A 17,519-nucleotide genomic window follows, 5' to 3' on the forward strand; every position below is an offset into this window, starting at 1 on the left:
GAGATGAAACTTCCTGTTATGCAGTATAAAGAAGAGTTAGTTTGTGTCAAGCAGAATTTACATTACAGTATTTGCAAAGTTTTTCACATTGTCACCAACTACCAGAATTGAATAAAACAAAACGTAGAAAGGATAATAAGCAAACCTTGGAAAGATGTCCAAATAACTTACAGTAGATTTTTGTACAGCTACACCACGTTTACACGTATAAAATCAAACTTACTCTTAAAACCAAACACAAGACCTGCACCCAGTGGCGGTAATGGCCCATTTGGTGCCCTGGTTAGATTCTGCCCAGTCACTCCCCACCACCGCCCTTGCCTTATTAGAAAATCCATGCCCCCCCAAACACACAAGCACTGACCGTGAAGGCAACATGATTTTACCTAGAATGTGGTAAAATATGCACCACGTTTTTAAAAATAATTACAAACGTGGAAATGCAATATCTTACAATTATAAAAGGTTCCATCCATTTTCCAACCCGCTGAATCCGAACACAGGGTCACGGGGGTCTGCTGGAGCCAATCCCAGCCAACACGGCACAAGGCAGGAACCAATCCTGGGCAGGGTGCCAACCCACCGCAGATTATAAAAGGTTCTACAGTTATAATAAATAATACAAAGCGATAGTTTAAAAAAATCATTATTTTTTACATTGCACACATCTATAATAATAAAAGGCAAAGCCCTCACTGACTGACTGACTCACTCACTCACTGACTGACTCATCACTAATTCTCCAACTTCCCGTGTAGGTGGAAGGCTGAAATTTGGCAGGCTCATTCCTTACAGCTTATTTACAAAAGTTAGGCAGGTTTCATTTCGAAATTCAAAGCGTAATGGTCATAACTGGAACATATTTTTTGTCCATACACTGTAATGGAGGAGGCGGAGTCACGTATCGCGTCATCACGCCTCCTACGTAATCACGTGAACTAAAAACAAGGAAGAGATTTACAGCACGAGTCACACGCAGGAACGAAGGTAAATGACGTTAATTTTTGACTGTCTTTTAATACTGTGTAAGCATACATATTAACACGTGCAATTAAACGTGTGCATTTACGGGGTGATTTCTCAGGCTTAAAAGCTCACCTTTTATCAAACGCGGGAACAAAGGTAACTGACGTTGTTCACTGTCTTTTAATACTGTGTAACCATACATATTAACACATGTGCATTTACGGGGTGATTTCTCAGGCTTAAAAGCTCGCCTTTTACTAAAAAGGTAAATGCAAAACTATTTTCAATCAGTTTATTGAAACGCTCCCGTTAAGGATTGCAATAACATATTCGCGAGATAAAAGAACGAAGTAGGGGGAAATGGAGGAAGAGCCGCGAACAGCAAAAAATTAATTAAACAATTGAGAACGGAGCGACTTAAGCATACAAGCATGTTCATAAGGGAAACAAAGCACGGTGTAAAACGTAAGTTTAAATTAAGTTTATAGAAACGCTCCCGCTGCGGATTGCAATAACATATTCGCGAGATAAAAGTTTAATGAGAAGACACGAGGTATAAACGAACCACACGCCGTGGCGCAACGTTAGGGGCAACAGTTTCAACCATTCTATGATCTGCTTCTCGCAACTGAAAGACGGCACATGGCGGATGTTAGCCGACTTGCTGACCGCAACGTTAGGGGCTTCAACTATGGCGCTGACGCCACATCTCAGTGCCAACACTTTGCAGACTGTACTTAAAAGACACGCCCTCCTCACTGGACAGTTAAAAAGACCAATCAAAGTAACGATGACATCAAGTATTACCCAATCAAAAGTAGGAAAGGAGGCATCTTCATAAAATGCGTGTGGGATGATTTGCATGAGACGCTGCTTTAAAAAAAAAATTATAAAAAAAATACGGGATAAATCCCGTCCAGTATTGATTCAAAACGGGACGCGCAATTTCATTCTCAAACGCGGCACCATTCCGTATTTTAAAGGACGGGTGGCAACCCTACAGTGCCAGGTAACCACCCATACAATCACATTGTGATTCAGACTAGGAATGCAATGAATGTAATTACCCCGATCTACATACAAGGCGAAAGTCTTGCAACATTCAAAGATGATGGTTTGGGATAAGTACACCATACAACATAAAAGAGCTTATGAAGCCTTGAACCGAAAAAAGCAAGATGTCAGAGATCGTAAAAAAAAAAAATAGGAGGTAATGTCGTTTTACTCGCTGTAGATTTTAGTCAAACATTACCAGTTATTCCATGAGGGAGACCAGCAGATGAACTCAACGCGTGTTTAAAATCCATGCTTCTCCCACGCTCGGTTATATGTCGCGTGTTCTCGGGTAGGTGCACCAAAAAATGTATACATTTAAGCATGTAATGGGCAAACAAAAAATGAGGTATACCCGAAGGCACTGCAGTAGTACTTAATGTAACTTTACTTCTTAAATGTTAATGTTTTACTGTTTAATAATTTATACGCTTCTTATATGTTGTTCAAATTCTTTTATCAAAATACCACTGACAGCGCAATGCACGATAACATGGAGTGAATACACCATACGCATCCGCCCACGGCTGCCCTGCTGTGCGCAGATAGGAGTTGATTCTACAATAAAATAAAATTAAGATAAAAAGAGTAAAACAATCATCACCCATAAAGCGGATAGTAGACGTGACGTACTATATGTGTACCACATTTCAAGTGTATAGGTGAAACGGTTTGCGAGCTACAGGTCATTTAAAATCCTGGACAGACACAGAAATTGCCACGGTAGCAAATTACAGAAGAAGATTTTACTGTTTAATAATTTATATTTATATGAAATGTGCTTCTTATATATTACTTCATATTCTCATATGATAATGATGTTAATGTTTATATTGATTTCTGTGTTATTAAAACTGCATGTATGTGTGTATATGTATATATATATATACTAGCAAAATACCCGCGCTTCGCAGCGGAGAAGTAGTGTGTTACAGAGGTTATGAAAAAAAAAGGAAACATTTTAAAAATAACGTAACATGATTGTCAATGAAAGCCCGTTTCAGTCAGTAAGTCTTATGTGTGTGTTTATGTATGTGTGTATATATATGTAGATGTGTATATGTAGATATGTATATATATGTATATAAATGTTTATGTGTGTGTGTATATTATATATATAATATATATATATATATATATATATATATATATAAAAGACAGCAACAGTTATAACAATGACAACACAATTACATTGACAATCATGTTACGTTATTTTTAAAATGTTTCCTTTTTTTTTCATAACCTCTTTAACACACTACTTCTCCGCTGCGAAGCGCGGGTATTTTGCTAGTCTATTTATATATACTCTTTATTTGTCACCAAGGGGAAATTAAAACTTTAGAGAAGTTCAAGAAAAAAATTAAATATATATAATGTGTGTGTGTTTTGTGTCTTAGGTGCTCACAATGCCCACCATCAATGTTGCAACATTCCTGGAAGCTGTCCCTGACACTGTCGCACCTAGTAACACACAAATTCTGGTTATGATTAATGCCCCCAAAATGCTTACAAGGTGAACTCCATTTAATTTGTCCACTGTGTGGGGCTTCCTCCTAAAAAAAAGGTGCATAGATAAGTATGAATAAATACTGTTATACCTATATTTAGTTCACCTTGTGCCTGTGTATATACCTGAATATATTGCATTGCGATGTTCCTGTATACTGTATCCTGTTTGTCCCACGTATGCAGATGGTTTGTGAGGTGGGTCGACAACGCGCTATCAACGCATGCGCCCTGTACAGGTGAACATGAATTACATGGAATGCTGTAAATCGCATTATGTGTCTCTGCTGCCGATGTCTTCTTGCTGTTCGCATTCAAAAGGAGTTTGTGCAGCGTGTTTGTAGGCTTTTGCGCTACTTTTATGCCCGCTCTGGACAGGATACGTGCTGTAACTTCTGATACCCCGAGATGATAAGGAGGAACATCGCAACGCAGTTAAAAGAAACACACATACAAGTTCGACTGGACACACATTTGAATGGGACTCTGCAAGTAAAATTCAAGGCTATACTAAAAGTTCCAGAAAACTGGTTGAAACATGGCTATCTAATGAAAACGCCATTAACAGACATTAACCCATCATATTAACCCATTTGCTCCCTTTGTGGATTTCCACCTACAAATATGCAATCAGTATCACAGGCATTCGCCCCTCTCTCTCTCTCTCTCTCTCTCTCTCTCTCTCTATATATATATATATATATATATATATATATTCACGGCATTCATAGTCTGAATCACAATCTGATTGTATGGGTGGTTACCTACCTCACACGCCGTGGCGCAACGCTAGGTGCTTCGCCTGTAGCACCGAGGTTCGATTCCCGTAAGGGAATGCAGTGAGTGTGTAAGCCTGATGAGCCCAGAATTAGGGCGAAACACGTGTTGTGTACTCTTTGCATTATTTGACAGTAAACTATTTCAACTATATATATACATATATATATATATATATATATATATATATATATATATATATATATAGGGGAGACTGGGGACGGTTGCAACACTTTTTGCATTCCCGTCATTTACTCAGAGACTGTTTGGACTACACCAGCCAAATTTGCATACTGTACTATAAACTTACATCTGTCTGCTAATTACCCATAGTACTTGTAGTTAATTATATTTTACATATCCTGCACAATATTGATTTGAACTGAAGAAGTCAGATGTTGCGTTGGGGACGGTTGCAACATGTTAAACATATATTAAATTTCAATAATTAACCTTTGCTTTTTCTCTGAACTTGCATAGTACTGTGTAAATCTACAATTATACAATAATATTAAAGTAGATTTTTATTCATATTGAAAGTTCTGTATTTTTATGTCACATGGGATTTTTTAAAAATGCATTTATTGTCCAAACATGGATCTGCTTTAAAACAAGTCAAAAAATATTGAATACAAAGTGAATTTATTAAATCCCGTCCAGGATTGATTCAAAACGGGACGCGCAATTTCATTCTCAAACGCGCCACGATTCCGTATTTTAAAGGATGGGTGGCAACCCTACAGTGCCAGGTAACCACCCATACAATCAGATTGTGATTCAGACTACGAATGCAATGAATGTAATTACCCCGATCTACATACAAGGCGAAAGTCTTGCAACATTCAAAGATGATGGTTTGGGATAACTACACCATACAACATAAAAGAGCTTATGAAGCCTTGAACCGAAAAAAGCAAGATCTCAGAGATCGTAAAAAAAAAAATAGGAGGTAATGTCGTTTTACTCGCTGTAGATTTTAGTCAAACATTACCAGTTATTCCACGAGGGAGACCAGCAGATGAACTCAACGCGTGTTTAAAATCCATGCTTCTCCCACGCTCGGTTATATGTCGCGTGTTCTCCGGTAGGTGCACCAAAAAATGTATACATTTAAGCATGTAATGGGCAAACAAAAAATGAGGTATACCCGAAGGCACTGCAGTAGTACTTAATGTAACTTTACTTCTTAAATGTTAATGTTTTACTGTTTAATAATTTATACGCTTCTTATATGTTGTTCAAATTCTTTTATCAAAATACCACTGACAGCGCAATGCACGATAACATGGAGTGAATACACCATACGCATCCGCCCACGGCTGCCCTGCTGTGCGCAGATAGGAGTTGATTCTACAATAAAATAAAATAAACATAAAAAGAGTAAAACAATCATCACCCATGAAGCGTGTGTGTGTGTATATATGTGTATATATATATGTTGATATGTGGATGTGTATATGTATATATATATATATATATATATATATATGTAGATATGTATATATGTGTGTGTATGTATATATATATATGTTTATATGTGTGTGTGTATTTTATATATATAAAACACAGCAACACTCATAACAATGACAACACAATTACATTGACAATCATGTTACGTTATTTTTACAATGTTTCCTTTTTTTTTTCATAACCTCTTTAACACACTACTTCTCCGCTGCGAAGCGCGGGTATTTTGCTAGTATATAAATATATATATATATATATATACACACTGCACAAAAAAATTAAAGGAACACTTTTTAATCAGAATATAGCATCAAGTCAATGAAACTTCTGGGCTATTGATCTGGTCAGTTAAGTAGCAGAGGGGGTTGTTAATCAGTTTCAGCTGCTTTGGTGTTAATAAAATTAACAGGTGCACTAGAGGGGCAAAATGGACTAGCCTGCTGCATCATTTTTTCACTTTGATTTTGAAGGTGTCTTTGAATTCAGCCCTCATAATTTTCATTTCCATCAAACGATGTGGCACCCTTTCGTTCTTAACACATTACCCAGTCCATATCAGTAGAGATATTCAGCAGGATTTTTTTCCCATCGAGATCTGATGTGTCTTCAAAGTGTTCCTTTAATTTTTTCGAGCAGTTATATTATACCAGTAACGGGGCTAATACACTTGATTTGAGCATTCATAGTTTTCATCCTCTTTCTCTGTACATTTAGCATTCCTTTGTTCAGAGGTTGATGCTTTTGCTGCTTCCTGAGCAGCTCTTCTTTTCTCCACCCTAATGGCCCGCTTCTTCTCTTCTTTCTTCGTCATCTTTTCGCGTTAAAACTGATTGAGTCTGTGTTTGTGTTGCAATTACTTAGTGCGTTTTGTCACTTAAGTCTTCAATCTGTCTCAAGAATGGTTTAAGATATGAAGAGGTAGAGAATGAGATCGGCGCCCGTACGCATGCGCCGCACGGCCTCCCTGCAGGCCGCTGCCGACAGTTGATCTATAATAATAAAAGGCAAAGCCCTCACTGACTGACTGACTGACTCACTGACTCACTCATCACTAATTCTCCAACTTCCCGTGTAGGTGGAAGGCTGAAATTTGGCAGGCTCATTCCTTACAGCTTACTTACAAAAGTTAGGCAGGTGTCATTTCGAAATTCAAAGCGTAATGGTCATAACTGGAACATATTTTTTGTCCATACACTGTAATGGAGGAGGCGGAGTCACGTATCGCGTCATCACGCCTCCTACGTAATCACGTGAACTAAAAACAAGGAAGACATTTACAGCACAAGTCACACGCGGGAACGAAGGTAAATGACGTTAATTTTTGACTGTCTTTTAATACTGTGTAAGCATACATATTAACACATGTGCAATTAAACGTGTGCATTTACGGGGTGATTTCTCAGGCTTAAAAGCTCACCTTTTATCAAACGCGGGAAGAAAGGTAACTGACGTTGTTCACTGTCTTTTAATACTGTGTAACCATACATATTAACACATGTCCAATTAAACGTGTGCATTTACGGGGTGATTTCTCAGGCTTAAAAGCTCGCCTTTTACTAAAAAGGTAAATGCAAAAGTATTTTCAATCAGTTTATTGAAACGCTCCCGTTAAGGATTGCAATAACATATTCGCGAGATAAAAGAACGAAGTAGGGGGAAATGGAGGAACAGCCGCAAACAGCGAAGAGCAAAAAATTAATTAAACAATTGAGAACGGAGCGAGTTAAGCATACAAGCATGTTCATTAGGGAAACAAAGCACGGTGTAAAACGTAAGTTTCAATTAAGTTTATAGAAACGCTCCCGCTGCGGATTGCAATAACATATTCGCGAGATAAAAGTTTAATGAGAAGACACGAGGTATAAACGAACCACACGCCGTGGCGCAACGTTAGGGGCAACAGTTTCAACCATTCTATGATCTGCTTCTCGCAACTGAAAGACGGCACATGGCGGATGTTAGCCGACTTGCTGACCGCAACGTTAGGGGCTTCAACTATGGCGCTGACGCCACATCTCAGTGCCAACACTTTGCAGACTGTACTTAAAAGACACGCCCTCCTCACTGGACAGTTAAAAACACCAATCAAACTAACGATGACATCAAGTATTACCCAATCAAAAGTAGGAAAGGAGGCATCTTCATAAAATGCGTGTGGGAAGATTTGCATGAGACGCTGCTTTAAAAAAAAAATGATAAAAAAAATACGGGATAAATCACGTCCAGTATTGATTCAAAACGGGACGCGCAATTTCATTCTCAAACGCGGCACGATTCCGTATTTTAAAGGACGGGTGGTAACCCTACAGTGCCAGGTAACCACCCATACAATCACATTGTGATTCAGACTAGGAATGCAATGAATGTAATTACCCCGATCTACATACAAGGCGAAAGTCTTGCAACATTCAAAGATGATGGTTTGGGATAAGTACACCATACAACATAAAAGAACTTATGAAGCCTTGAACCGAAAAAAGCAAGATCTCAGAGATCGTAAAAAAAAAAATGGGAGGTAATGTCGTTTTACTCGCTGTAGATTTTACTCAAACATTACCAGTTATTCCATGAGGGAGACCAGCAGATGAACTCAACGCGTGTTTAAAATCCATGCTTCTCACACGCTCGGTTATATGTCGCATGTTCTCGGGTAGGTGCACCAAAAAATGTATACATTTAAGCATGTAATGGGCAAACAAAAAATGAGGTATACCCGAAGGCACTGCAGTAGTACTTAATGTAACTTTACTTCTTAAATGTTAATGTTTTACTGTTTAATAATTTATACGCTTCTTATATGTTGTTCAAATTCTTTTATCAAAATACCACTGACAGCGCAATGCAAGATAACATGGAGTGAATACACCATACGCATCCGCCCACGGCTGCCCTGCTGTGCGCAGATAGGAGTTGATTCTACAATAAAATAAAATAAAGATAAAAAGACTAAAACAATCATCACCCATAAAGCGTGTGTGTGTGTATATATGTGTATATATATATGTTGATATGTGGATGTGTATATGTATATATATATATATATATATATATATATATATATATATATATATATATATATATATATATATATATGTATATATGTATGTATATATGTGTATATGTATATGTATATATATGTTTATATGTGTGTGTGTATTTTATATATATAAAACACAGCAACACTCATAACAATGACAACACAATTACATTGACAATCATGTTACGTTATTTTTAAAATGTTTCCTTTTTTTTTCATAACCTCTTTAACACACTACTTCTCCGCTGCGAAGCGCGGGTATTTTGCTAGTTCTACAATAAAACAAAATAAAAATAAAAAGAGGAATAACCTTGTAGGTCAATCATCATCCCGAAAGCGGACAATAGACATCACGTACTATACGTGTCCCAAATTTCAGGTCAATGGTTCAAACGGTTTGCCAGCTGCAAAATCCTGGACAGACAAACGGACAGCCACGGATAGCATATTACTGTATATAAGAAGATATATAAACACAGCCACACCCACATACCGCCCTCCATAATGTTTGGGACAAAGACACATTTTTCCTTGATTTACCTCTCTGCTCCACAGTTTAAAATTACAAATCAAACAATTCAGAAGTGATTAAAGTCCACGTTGCAGACTTTAATTTATGGGTATTTGTATACATTTCGGTCTTTGTCCCAGATGTTATGATGGGGGGGGGGCACTTGGTAGATATATATGATATTTTACTCATCTGCTATTATCTATTCATGATCTTAATAAATTTAAGGATCTTTCTATGTCTTTGCTGTGAAGAACCGCTACTACGCCTTTATTTTAAGAGTACATTGACATTCAGATTAAGTCTAGTTTGTTGCGTCCACAAGTCCAACATGCTTACCTATTTCGATGTTCCCTGAATATGTCTACCGCATCCCAGGTTCAGAATGATTAATTCATTTGAATATTAATACAGAGTGAATCATTTCTGTTCCTGAGTTAATCAGGATGATGTAATTTACCTCCCTAGGCATGTAGCAACATGGGCACATTCACTATTTCAATAATTGGATAACACATTTTAGTTTTAATTGCATGTTCTCGCTTTTTCACCATTCCTAACTCACTTATTTCCATTCCTCTCCCTGCCTTTTTCACCGTCTGATCGCATCCACTAAATAACCGCCCAGCTTAAAAACAGCTTCTGAAAAAAATAGTTTAAGCTGGTTTTCCGCATACAAAGGGCACAGTATACCTGAACTCGCCGTAACTTGCCATGACATGAAAAAGTTCATCCAACTTATAAATGAGATCGAACTTTTCACATTTATGGAGATACAGTATACCAGTGCGGAGTACTTTTCACTGTGTTTTATCCTTGTTCCGAATTCTTTCCGTCTTCTGATGCGCGGCTGTGACTACAATGCTACCAGCTGAGTACAGGAACATTTAATACATCCCAGTTTACATTCTCAGCGGATATAGGTAGCCATCAGATTGTTTCGATCCTCTTCGCTCCCTCGGTGACATCCTTTAAGTTCCAGCTAGTCCAAAAACCTGTTGATTCGGACCAGCCTCCCGGGAACGATTCTGCGATGAATGGAGCATATTTCTTCGATTTAAAAATTTATTTAAGTTAGTAGAATCAAGCCAGATATACAATCATATTATTAATACTAGCAATGCTTAAACAAATTTGTTAATAATCGTAAAAAAGAAAGTCACCCCCCTGTGAAAGGCAGCCGCCAACCTATGATACGGTATATCCTACATGGGCTTGTATCCCAATGATCGGAAGTGGATGCTCTTAAATATTTAAGAAGCGGATCTAAATTCATTTAAAAAGACACAACTGACGATTTTGTGCCTGTTGTTTTGTTTGTAATTAGATATTTACATAATGCAATTTTACACAAACAAAATATTTGTTCATGGGATTGACGGTTTGCAGTACAAAAGCAAAAGCTGCCAGTTATTCTTATTTCATCTCGCAATAGTTTGTGACAAATTATAAATTAGCAATAGACAATTTAAGGAGTAAATGCTGCACGTTTTTGAAATTAACGTTAGACAAAAAAGAAAACGAAAATTAATATGTTGTTCTGCGAACGTTTCAAACAAAATTGATGAAGCTTTGCAGGCCTACTGACTCAGTGGCAAACCACTGTTCTAAAACGTAAAATGTTAATGATAGATTAAATGACAAAATATATTTAATTCTAGTGTGCATCTCTCCTTTTTTTCTTTCGAATCTGTGCACCTGAAGGCTTTGTCCTTTTTATGCTGAACTCTTTTTCACCTCCCTAGCGCAGCCGTGACCAGTGCAATGTACGAAGAAGACGCACGCTCTCTTTACAGAAAAAGTATAACAACTTGGACAGATTTTAAAATATTGTCATCAAGGCCGTACAACGAAAATGTTGCGTTTTATACATGTGTTTGCAACGGCCGGAAAATACCAGTTGTATTGCTGCCCTTTCTTACTGTGGATCAGGCAAGCGCCCAGCCAGAAATAGGGGAGAGGTAGGGGGTGTGGGTCGCGTGCGCCCATAAAAACGCGCTGTCCTTGGCAATTGCCTGTATCACCTATGCAAGAAACCGCCACTGCCTGAACACCGTGCCGTTGCAATCAGATGGTCTATACATTTTACAATCAAATTAAACAGCATGAAAGATTAAGCTATGTTCCGAAAATTTAGATTGAGACTGATAACTAGCATAATTTACACCTTTTAAAGCACCAGATTAAGCGGTTGGTACTGCATGAGGTCAATAATTCGGCAATTGCACTGATCAGTTGAAATCGAGTCCGTTCTTAGGTGGCATTTGACGTCGGGCCCGGTTAGATCAGGACAGTCCGTAACAAAGGAAACAGTACTAAATAGTGGGTGTAATATGTCTTCATGTCTCAGACATTCCAAGCCACGAAGTCCTGCTATGTTCACGTTGAATACTTTGTTGGAATTCACATCCTCGACCCATGATGTGTGCACAAAAAATGCGGTCTGACTTGCTTATCTTGAAAAGTTTAGCTTTTATTTCCGCCACTGAAAAAAAGCATATGTACAGTATATATAATGCTACATTTTGCAAATAAGTGGCGTTATTTTTAGATTATTGCGTTATGTCGCAAACGCTTTGAATTCTGCAGAAACAAATATACCTCTCTATTAATCGGTGTACTGTTTAACTGTTTTGACAGTGTAAGAGAAATACAAGTACAGTAAAATACACTTCTTCTTTTTCTAGGGGTCGCCACAGCGGAGCATCTTTTTCCATATCCGCCTGTCCTCTGAATCTTGCTCTGTTACATCCACCACCTGTATATCTTCTCTCATCACATACATATACCACACTTCTGATAAACTTGATTTCCATAAATCCGTTCATTTCTCAAGGGGCTAATCCACGCTGGGGTCGCGGGGACCCGATGCGTATGCCAAAAGGAGTGAACGCAATTCTGTGCTCAAAAGTCAGTTTAGTTCAGCGGTCTTACCCTAAACTGCATGTTATTCTGTAAGGTTTAATTTCGTATTTATTGCAGCCCTCCGATCCGTGTCCGAAATAAAATATATCGGTACTGAGGAATGACTACATAATGTGGACTTCGGAGATGCTGAACTTGAAAGTAGCGAATGTCAGATGAAAGTCAACGTTAACTTTACCCAAGTTGTCTAGTCCGTAGAGACATCACTCATGACGTAAAGATTTATAAGGGGCTTTTACTTTGATACAGTCATTCCACCGCCAGCCTGTGACGCATAGTTAACGGCACTAAGAGATCTGAGCAGTCCAGGGCTGTTTCCTTCCTGACATCCATGCCTTCTCGGGTCGATATATTTATGACAAAAATTACCAAAACACATTAATCAGCATATGATAATAAAATCAAAATTTTTTGACTACATATATAAAAAGGCAATAAATATTACAGTTTTGAAGCTGACAAGATAGACGTAATCATTTAAAACTTAAGCATTCGCGCCGTTTCTGACCAATCGCTTCTAGAGCTCCGATTTGTAAACGGCAAGGACCGCACTCCAGGCTCTTATTTTGATACATTGGCCGTGAGGGGCGGAAATAAATCTTGAGTGTTGTTCATCGTTGCTAAGCCACTGTCTACCGTTTATTTACATCCTTTCTGAACTTTGAGTAGTTGTTGAAATTTACCGACTTTACAAAAACTGTACAGAGAGGCCCCGCAGGCATCCTTTCTCCTGTGGGGTCGTGGTGCTGAACAGACATGGCCGTGTATCGTTCGCATGACCCAGTGAAAAACCTGAGGATAAGGTAAAGTAATATTACCATTTGATTTAAGCCGAGCAAGGTTCCTATATGATTGTTTTTTGATATCTGCGCGCATATAAAGATTAACCGGGCTCCGTTTATATCCTTAAATATAAACCATTTGCCGGTAATCGTCTAAAAGTAACTTATAAACTGGACCGATCCTCAAAAGAGTGCCTAAAACATAGCACCGTGCTTAGTGTTCTCTGCAGGAATCCATCGCCTGGTCAACCGCTGTATATGTGCAGTTATCACATTCTCACGGGCTGCTGGGGTGTTACTCCCACACTCCCATGACTCTTGTGTTGTGGTGATTGGGGATTCTTAATTGTCTACCTTTGTGTGTGCGTGGGTGCCCTTTGGACTGTTACGCCCCCATTGCTAATGATTACATTACACCCCCCCCCCCCCATACTACAGCGCGAGCAGTAGAAATTGAAGTGTAACAGTAGCGAGGTTTTATAAGTGTGTTTACCGTATTTAACAATTAATTATTATTTTATTCAGGGTACGACTCCAGCATGTCACATCCACGACTAATTTTTCACAGCAGATCCAGGAGCAAGCTGCCCTGTTGCAAGAGAAGGGGCTGATCGAACTCTCTAGCTTTAGTGCACAGTCTACTGCAGGTAATAGTCAATGATAGCGAAGAGAGAATTACTCACAGTCGGAATTACTCAAGTCAACAGTGCTTTTTCATTTTAACAGGAGCACATAATTAAGTGGCTTCATCCCGATCTCTTTAATGTAACAAAAACTATGTTCAACTCCTTGTTTGAGCAGGTGGTCACCATGATGACGAGGAAGATATTACCATCAATTGGCAGGAGAAGCTGTTCAGTCAGGTAAACGAAGTGCCAAATTTGGAAAGTGATGTGAGCTGATGTGTATTAGCACCATTTCTTTTTAGTGTTAAAATAAAGGGCTAGAACTATTCCTACTGATGGCCTCACTTTAAAGAAGCAGTCTCTAAACCTCTCAACTGCACTTGCCACATGTTGTGTCTTTTCAAAATAGGTACTGAAAAGAGAGTGTGATGCTTCTCCAAAACAGAATAACAAAAATATGATGGAAGAAGTAACATTTTTTTCCCCAAAAAATACATTTTGAACACAGTTTTCAAGCTGTCGATAAGATAAATATTGAACTACAAGATTGTTGTTCTGGATTCTGCCACTGGCATATTTGATCTCGTATGGAGGACTGTAGCTTTATGCAACAAATTATAATGTCCATATTTACTGTCAAGTGCAGTTAAATGTTTACTTACATGTTTCTCACAGAGTACTGACTTTAGTACAATATCAACAATAGATCCAAAAGACAATAAATACATCATCATACATTTGAAAGCAATATGCCGTTGTTAGTTTGAATTGCTGTTGAATATCTTATGACCTGGTGATAAAAATTGTGTCTAAATTTAGTGGTGCAAGTGCTAATGATTCTGTACCTTTTGTCAGTTTGAGGTGGACCTCTTTCGTTTGGAATCAGCCTGCCAGACCCCCCTGGACCGACAATATCATAATGAGATTTTGCGGCTTGAGAGATCTGGAGGGCGTCAAAATCGAAGGATCTTTACATACACCGACTATGACCGCTACACCAATCTTGAAGAGGTATTGCTCTGTCAGTTTTTGTACTCTGGCTGTGCCCATTTTTTGCCAGCTGAAAGGCTTGTAACGTGTTCTTTTTTGGTGGGCTGGTTTGGGTAATAAATGAAAGCATTCACAATGGTAATGCCATAGTCCTCTACTCAGTTAAGAATATGAAAAAAATGCTGCTCCTCTTCATTAAATGTTAACATCAAGCTGCAAAGTGTGACTATGAGTTTGACAATGGATTCATAACTGTCCACCACTCAATATGTTTTGTCATTGCTTTTTTGTCCCTTCAAACAATTTAAAAATGGTGCAACTATGAGCCACATTATCTACAGAAGGGGTTGTTTAACCCAGGCAAGTCAGTTAACAAAGTTTTACTTAAACAACTTGGTTTAGAATGATTTCTAAGTGGGGAAAGTCAACAGATACAATTCACTTATTATGCTATGTTTTTCATATGTGCAGCCTAAAGTATAAAAAAAACAGAATTAAACTAATTACATGTATTTCTTGTAAATGGTATGTAATTCCTAGTTGATCAAAATTTTTGAATTGTGTATTTTTATGTGATGAGAGGAACTTGCCTTGCAAGTAGAAAACTTGCTTACATAGAGCTACTGTCATATCATGTCTTTTCCTAACCTGCTTAGTCCAGACCAGGGTTGCGGGGGGAGGTGGAGCCTATCCTAATTAGTACAGTGTGTAAGGCAGGCACAAACACTGTGGACAGGGCAGCGGCCCATTGCAGGACGAACACACACACACACACACACACACACACGCCAGGGCCAATTTAGCATTGTCAATACACCTAACCTGCACGTCTCTGTGGGAGGAAATCGAAGCACCAGGATGATACCCATGCAGGCACGGCTAGAACATGCGGGCAGGACCCGGGTAGAACATGCGGGCAGGACTCTGGATGTGATCCACAGACACCTTACTGCAAGACAGCAGCGCTGCCACTGTGCTATCTTGCAAAGAACCTAAAAGACCAACACTGCAACCACATGCAGTATATATTCATTGATTCTGGGTTTAAGTGAGAAAGTATGTTTTATGTTTGTGTGTATGTATGAGTGTTTATATTTCAAAACAGCCCTAATTGCTGTTGAAATGGCGGCCCTTGGGCCACATACACCCCAGAATCAACCTCCGAGTGGCCCAGCCAGTGGTCCCACCAGAAACACTGAGAACAACCGAGGTTTTTATTTGGCCCTCCACTCAAATGCTTTGATCCTGTGGATTGATGGCTCTTATGTGGATGACAATCAGTCATTGACACTCCAAGCAAAGAATGAACTACTGTAGAAAGACTGCATTTGATGAAAACATACAAAAAGTTTGTAATTTTCTTTAAAATTCAATCAGATTAAGCACTGATTGCTTGGTGGGATTACAAAACAACTTTTTTTGTAGAATGTAGAGCTAGTTATTAACCTGCAGTCAATATTCTTCGATTTCAGAAATTCTGTGTTTGTTATTTTAAACTGTCAAGCTCAATATTATATAGTACAGTACGCAGGTGGCGTAATAGTAGCACTGCTGCCTGGTAATAAGGAGATAATGGATTCGCATCCCCGGTCCTTATTGCGTGGAGTTTGCAAAGCGCTTTGAGTAGTGAGTAAAACATTATATAACTGTCAAGAATTGCTTGATAATTTGTCAGTTTCCAATTTTAAACATTCTGTTTTTTCACCAAATAAAACATGTAGCGCTAGGACTCAAACTTGATCAAAACGCAACGTATGCGTACCACCATGTGATGCTAATAACACATGTGGCGATTTAAAACAAACTTGCTGTATGGTCCCTCAGTGTGTAGTAGACATTCTATTCATGTATGTTAGTTACTGTTATTACTTATTATGGGTTTGTGCACTGATAGTTTTGATAGCAGTGAAACGTCTTTGTTCTGTTACTTTATTCTGTTAAATGCACTTTGTGATGTGTTTGGGTCATATGTGAGCAAAATATTTATTTTATTTCAAAAAGGGAAACAAATGTTATTGCTAATACTGTGCACTTTTTGTTTTTATGCACTTTGAGATGTGCCTAGGTCAGATGTGAACAAAATGTTTATTTTTTTAATATCAAAAGTGGAAAAACAGTATTGCTACTACCTCAAATTCTGTTCAGTTATAGTTTTTTATAGTTTTTTTTTTTTTTGTCACTTTTTGAAGTGACTGCATTTGATATGACCAAATTTAAAAGTGAAACAATGAATACGCATTACTTGTTTTTCAATACATTAATTTGTGATTTGTGTTGGTTTAAAATTTGTTATTGCCTGTTGCTTACCAGCTACATTTCTTGGTTTGAAAATCTGGCCCAACTGAATTTGTAATTGAGTAGCCCTGCTTTATAGGAACCTTTCTGCACTGCCTCTGCAAAGGCTAATGCATCCTTTGCACAATGATACAATAGATTGTTAGCCACCATGTTTGGTGGCTGGGCATTCAAAAATATGTGAATATGATAAACATATTCATTATTGTTGTAATGCATCTAGAACGTTTAATGCAACAGGCCTCTTCAGTGGTTGGAGCATCCACATCCCTTTCTAAATCAAAGGAAACTGCAGAGTACTTTGATCAGATGGCAGTGGTGTGCTGGACACTACTGTAATAAATCTGAAAAATAGTGGCTAGTGGAATTACTTTAGGATATGATATAGCAATACTTCCAAAGCAAAAAAAAAAAAGGAATTACGAAAATGCCAAATTAAGGAAGTAGATTTTTGAAATATCCCACAGTATTAGTCCAGATCTCTATTTTTGGTGCATAAGAGAAAAATTATGCTTCACCAGCACTTTTATGCTTGGCTCTTGGAATAATAGGCAAACTAGTGTCTAAATATCTAAGATTACAAT

At 38.2% G+C, this 17,519-nt stretch overlaps 2 protein-coding genes across 4 annotated transcripts in view; both read left to right on the plus strand.

Moving 5' to 3' along the window:
* bcl7ba (BAF chromatin remodeling complex subunit BCL7B a) overlaps nucleotides 1–17,519 on the plus strand; it is a 78,549-nt gene that overhangs the window by 20,735 nt on the left and 40,295 nt on the right. The gene's annotated exons all lie outside the window — the stretch shown is intronic.
* Nucleotides 12,788–17,519, plus strand: part of mks1 (MKS transition zone complex subunit 1) — a 92,106-nt gene continuing 87,374 nt past the window's right edge. Inside the window, exons 1-4 of the mRNA XM_051930225.1 lie at nucleotides 12,788–13,045; nucleotides 13,550–13,671; nucleotides 13,826–13,887; nucleotides 14,506–14,661. Of these exons, the coding sequence (XP_051786185.1) occupies nucleotides 12,999–13,045; nucleotides 13,550–13,671; nucleotides 13,826–13,887; nucleotides 14,506–14,661 (387 nt within the window). The 5' untranslated portion in view covers nucleotides 12,788–12,998. The remainder of the gene's footprint in view (nucleotides 13,046–13,549; nucleotides 13,672–13,825; nucleotides 13,888–14,505; nucleotides 14,662–17,519) is intronic.

The sequence above is a fragment of the Erpetoichthys calabaricus genome, chromosome 8, assembly GCF_900747795.2.
Source record: "Erpetoichthys calabaricus chromosome 8, fErpCal1.3, whole genome shotgun sequence".
NCBI lineage: Eukaryota > Metazoa > Chordata > Cladistia > Polypteriformes > Polypteridae > Erpetoichthys > Erpetoichthys calabaricus.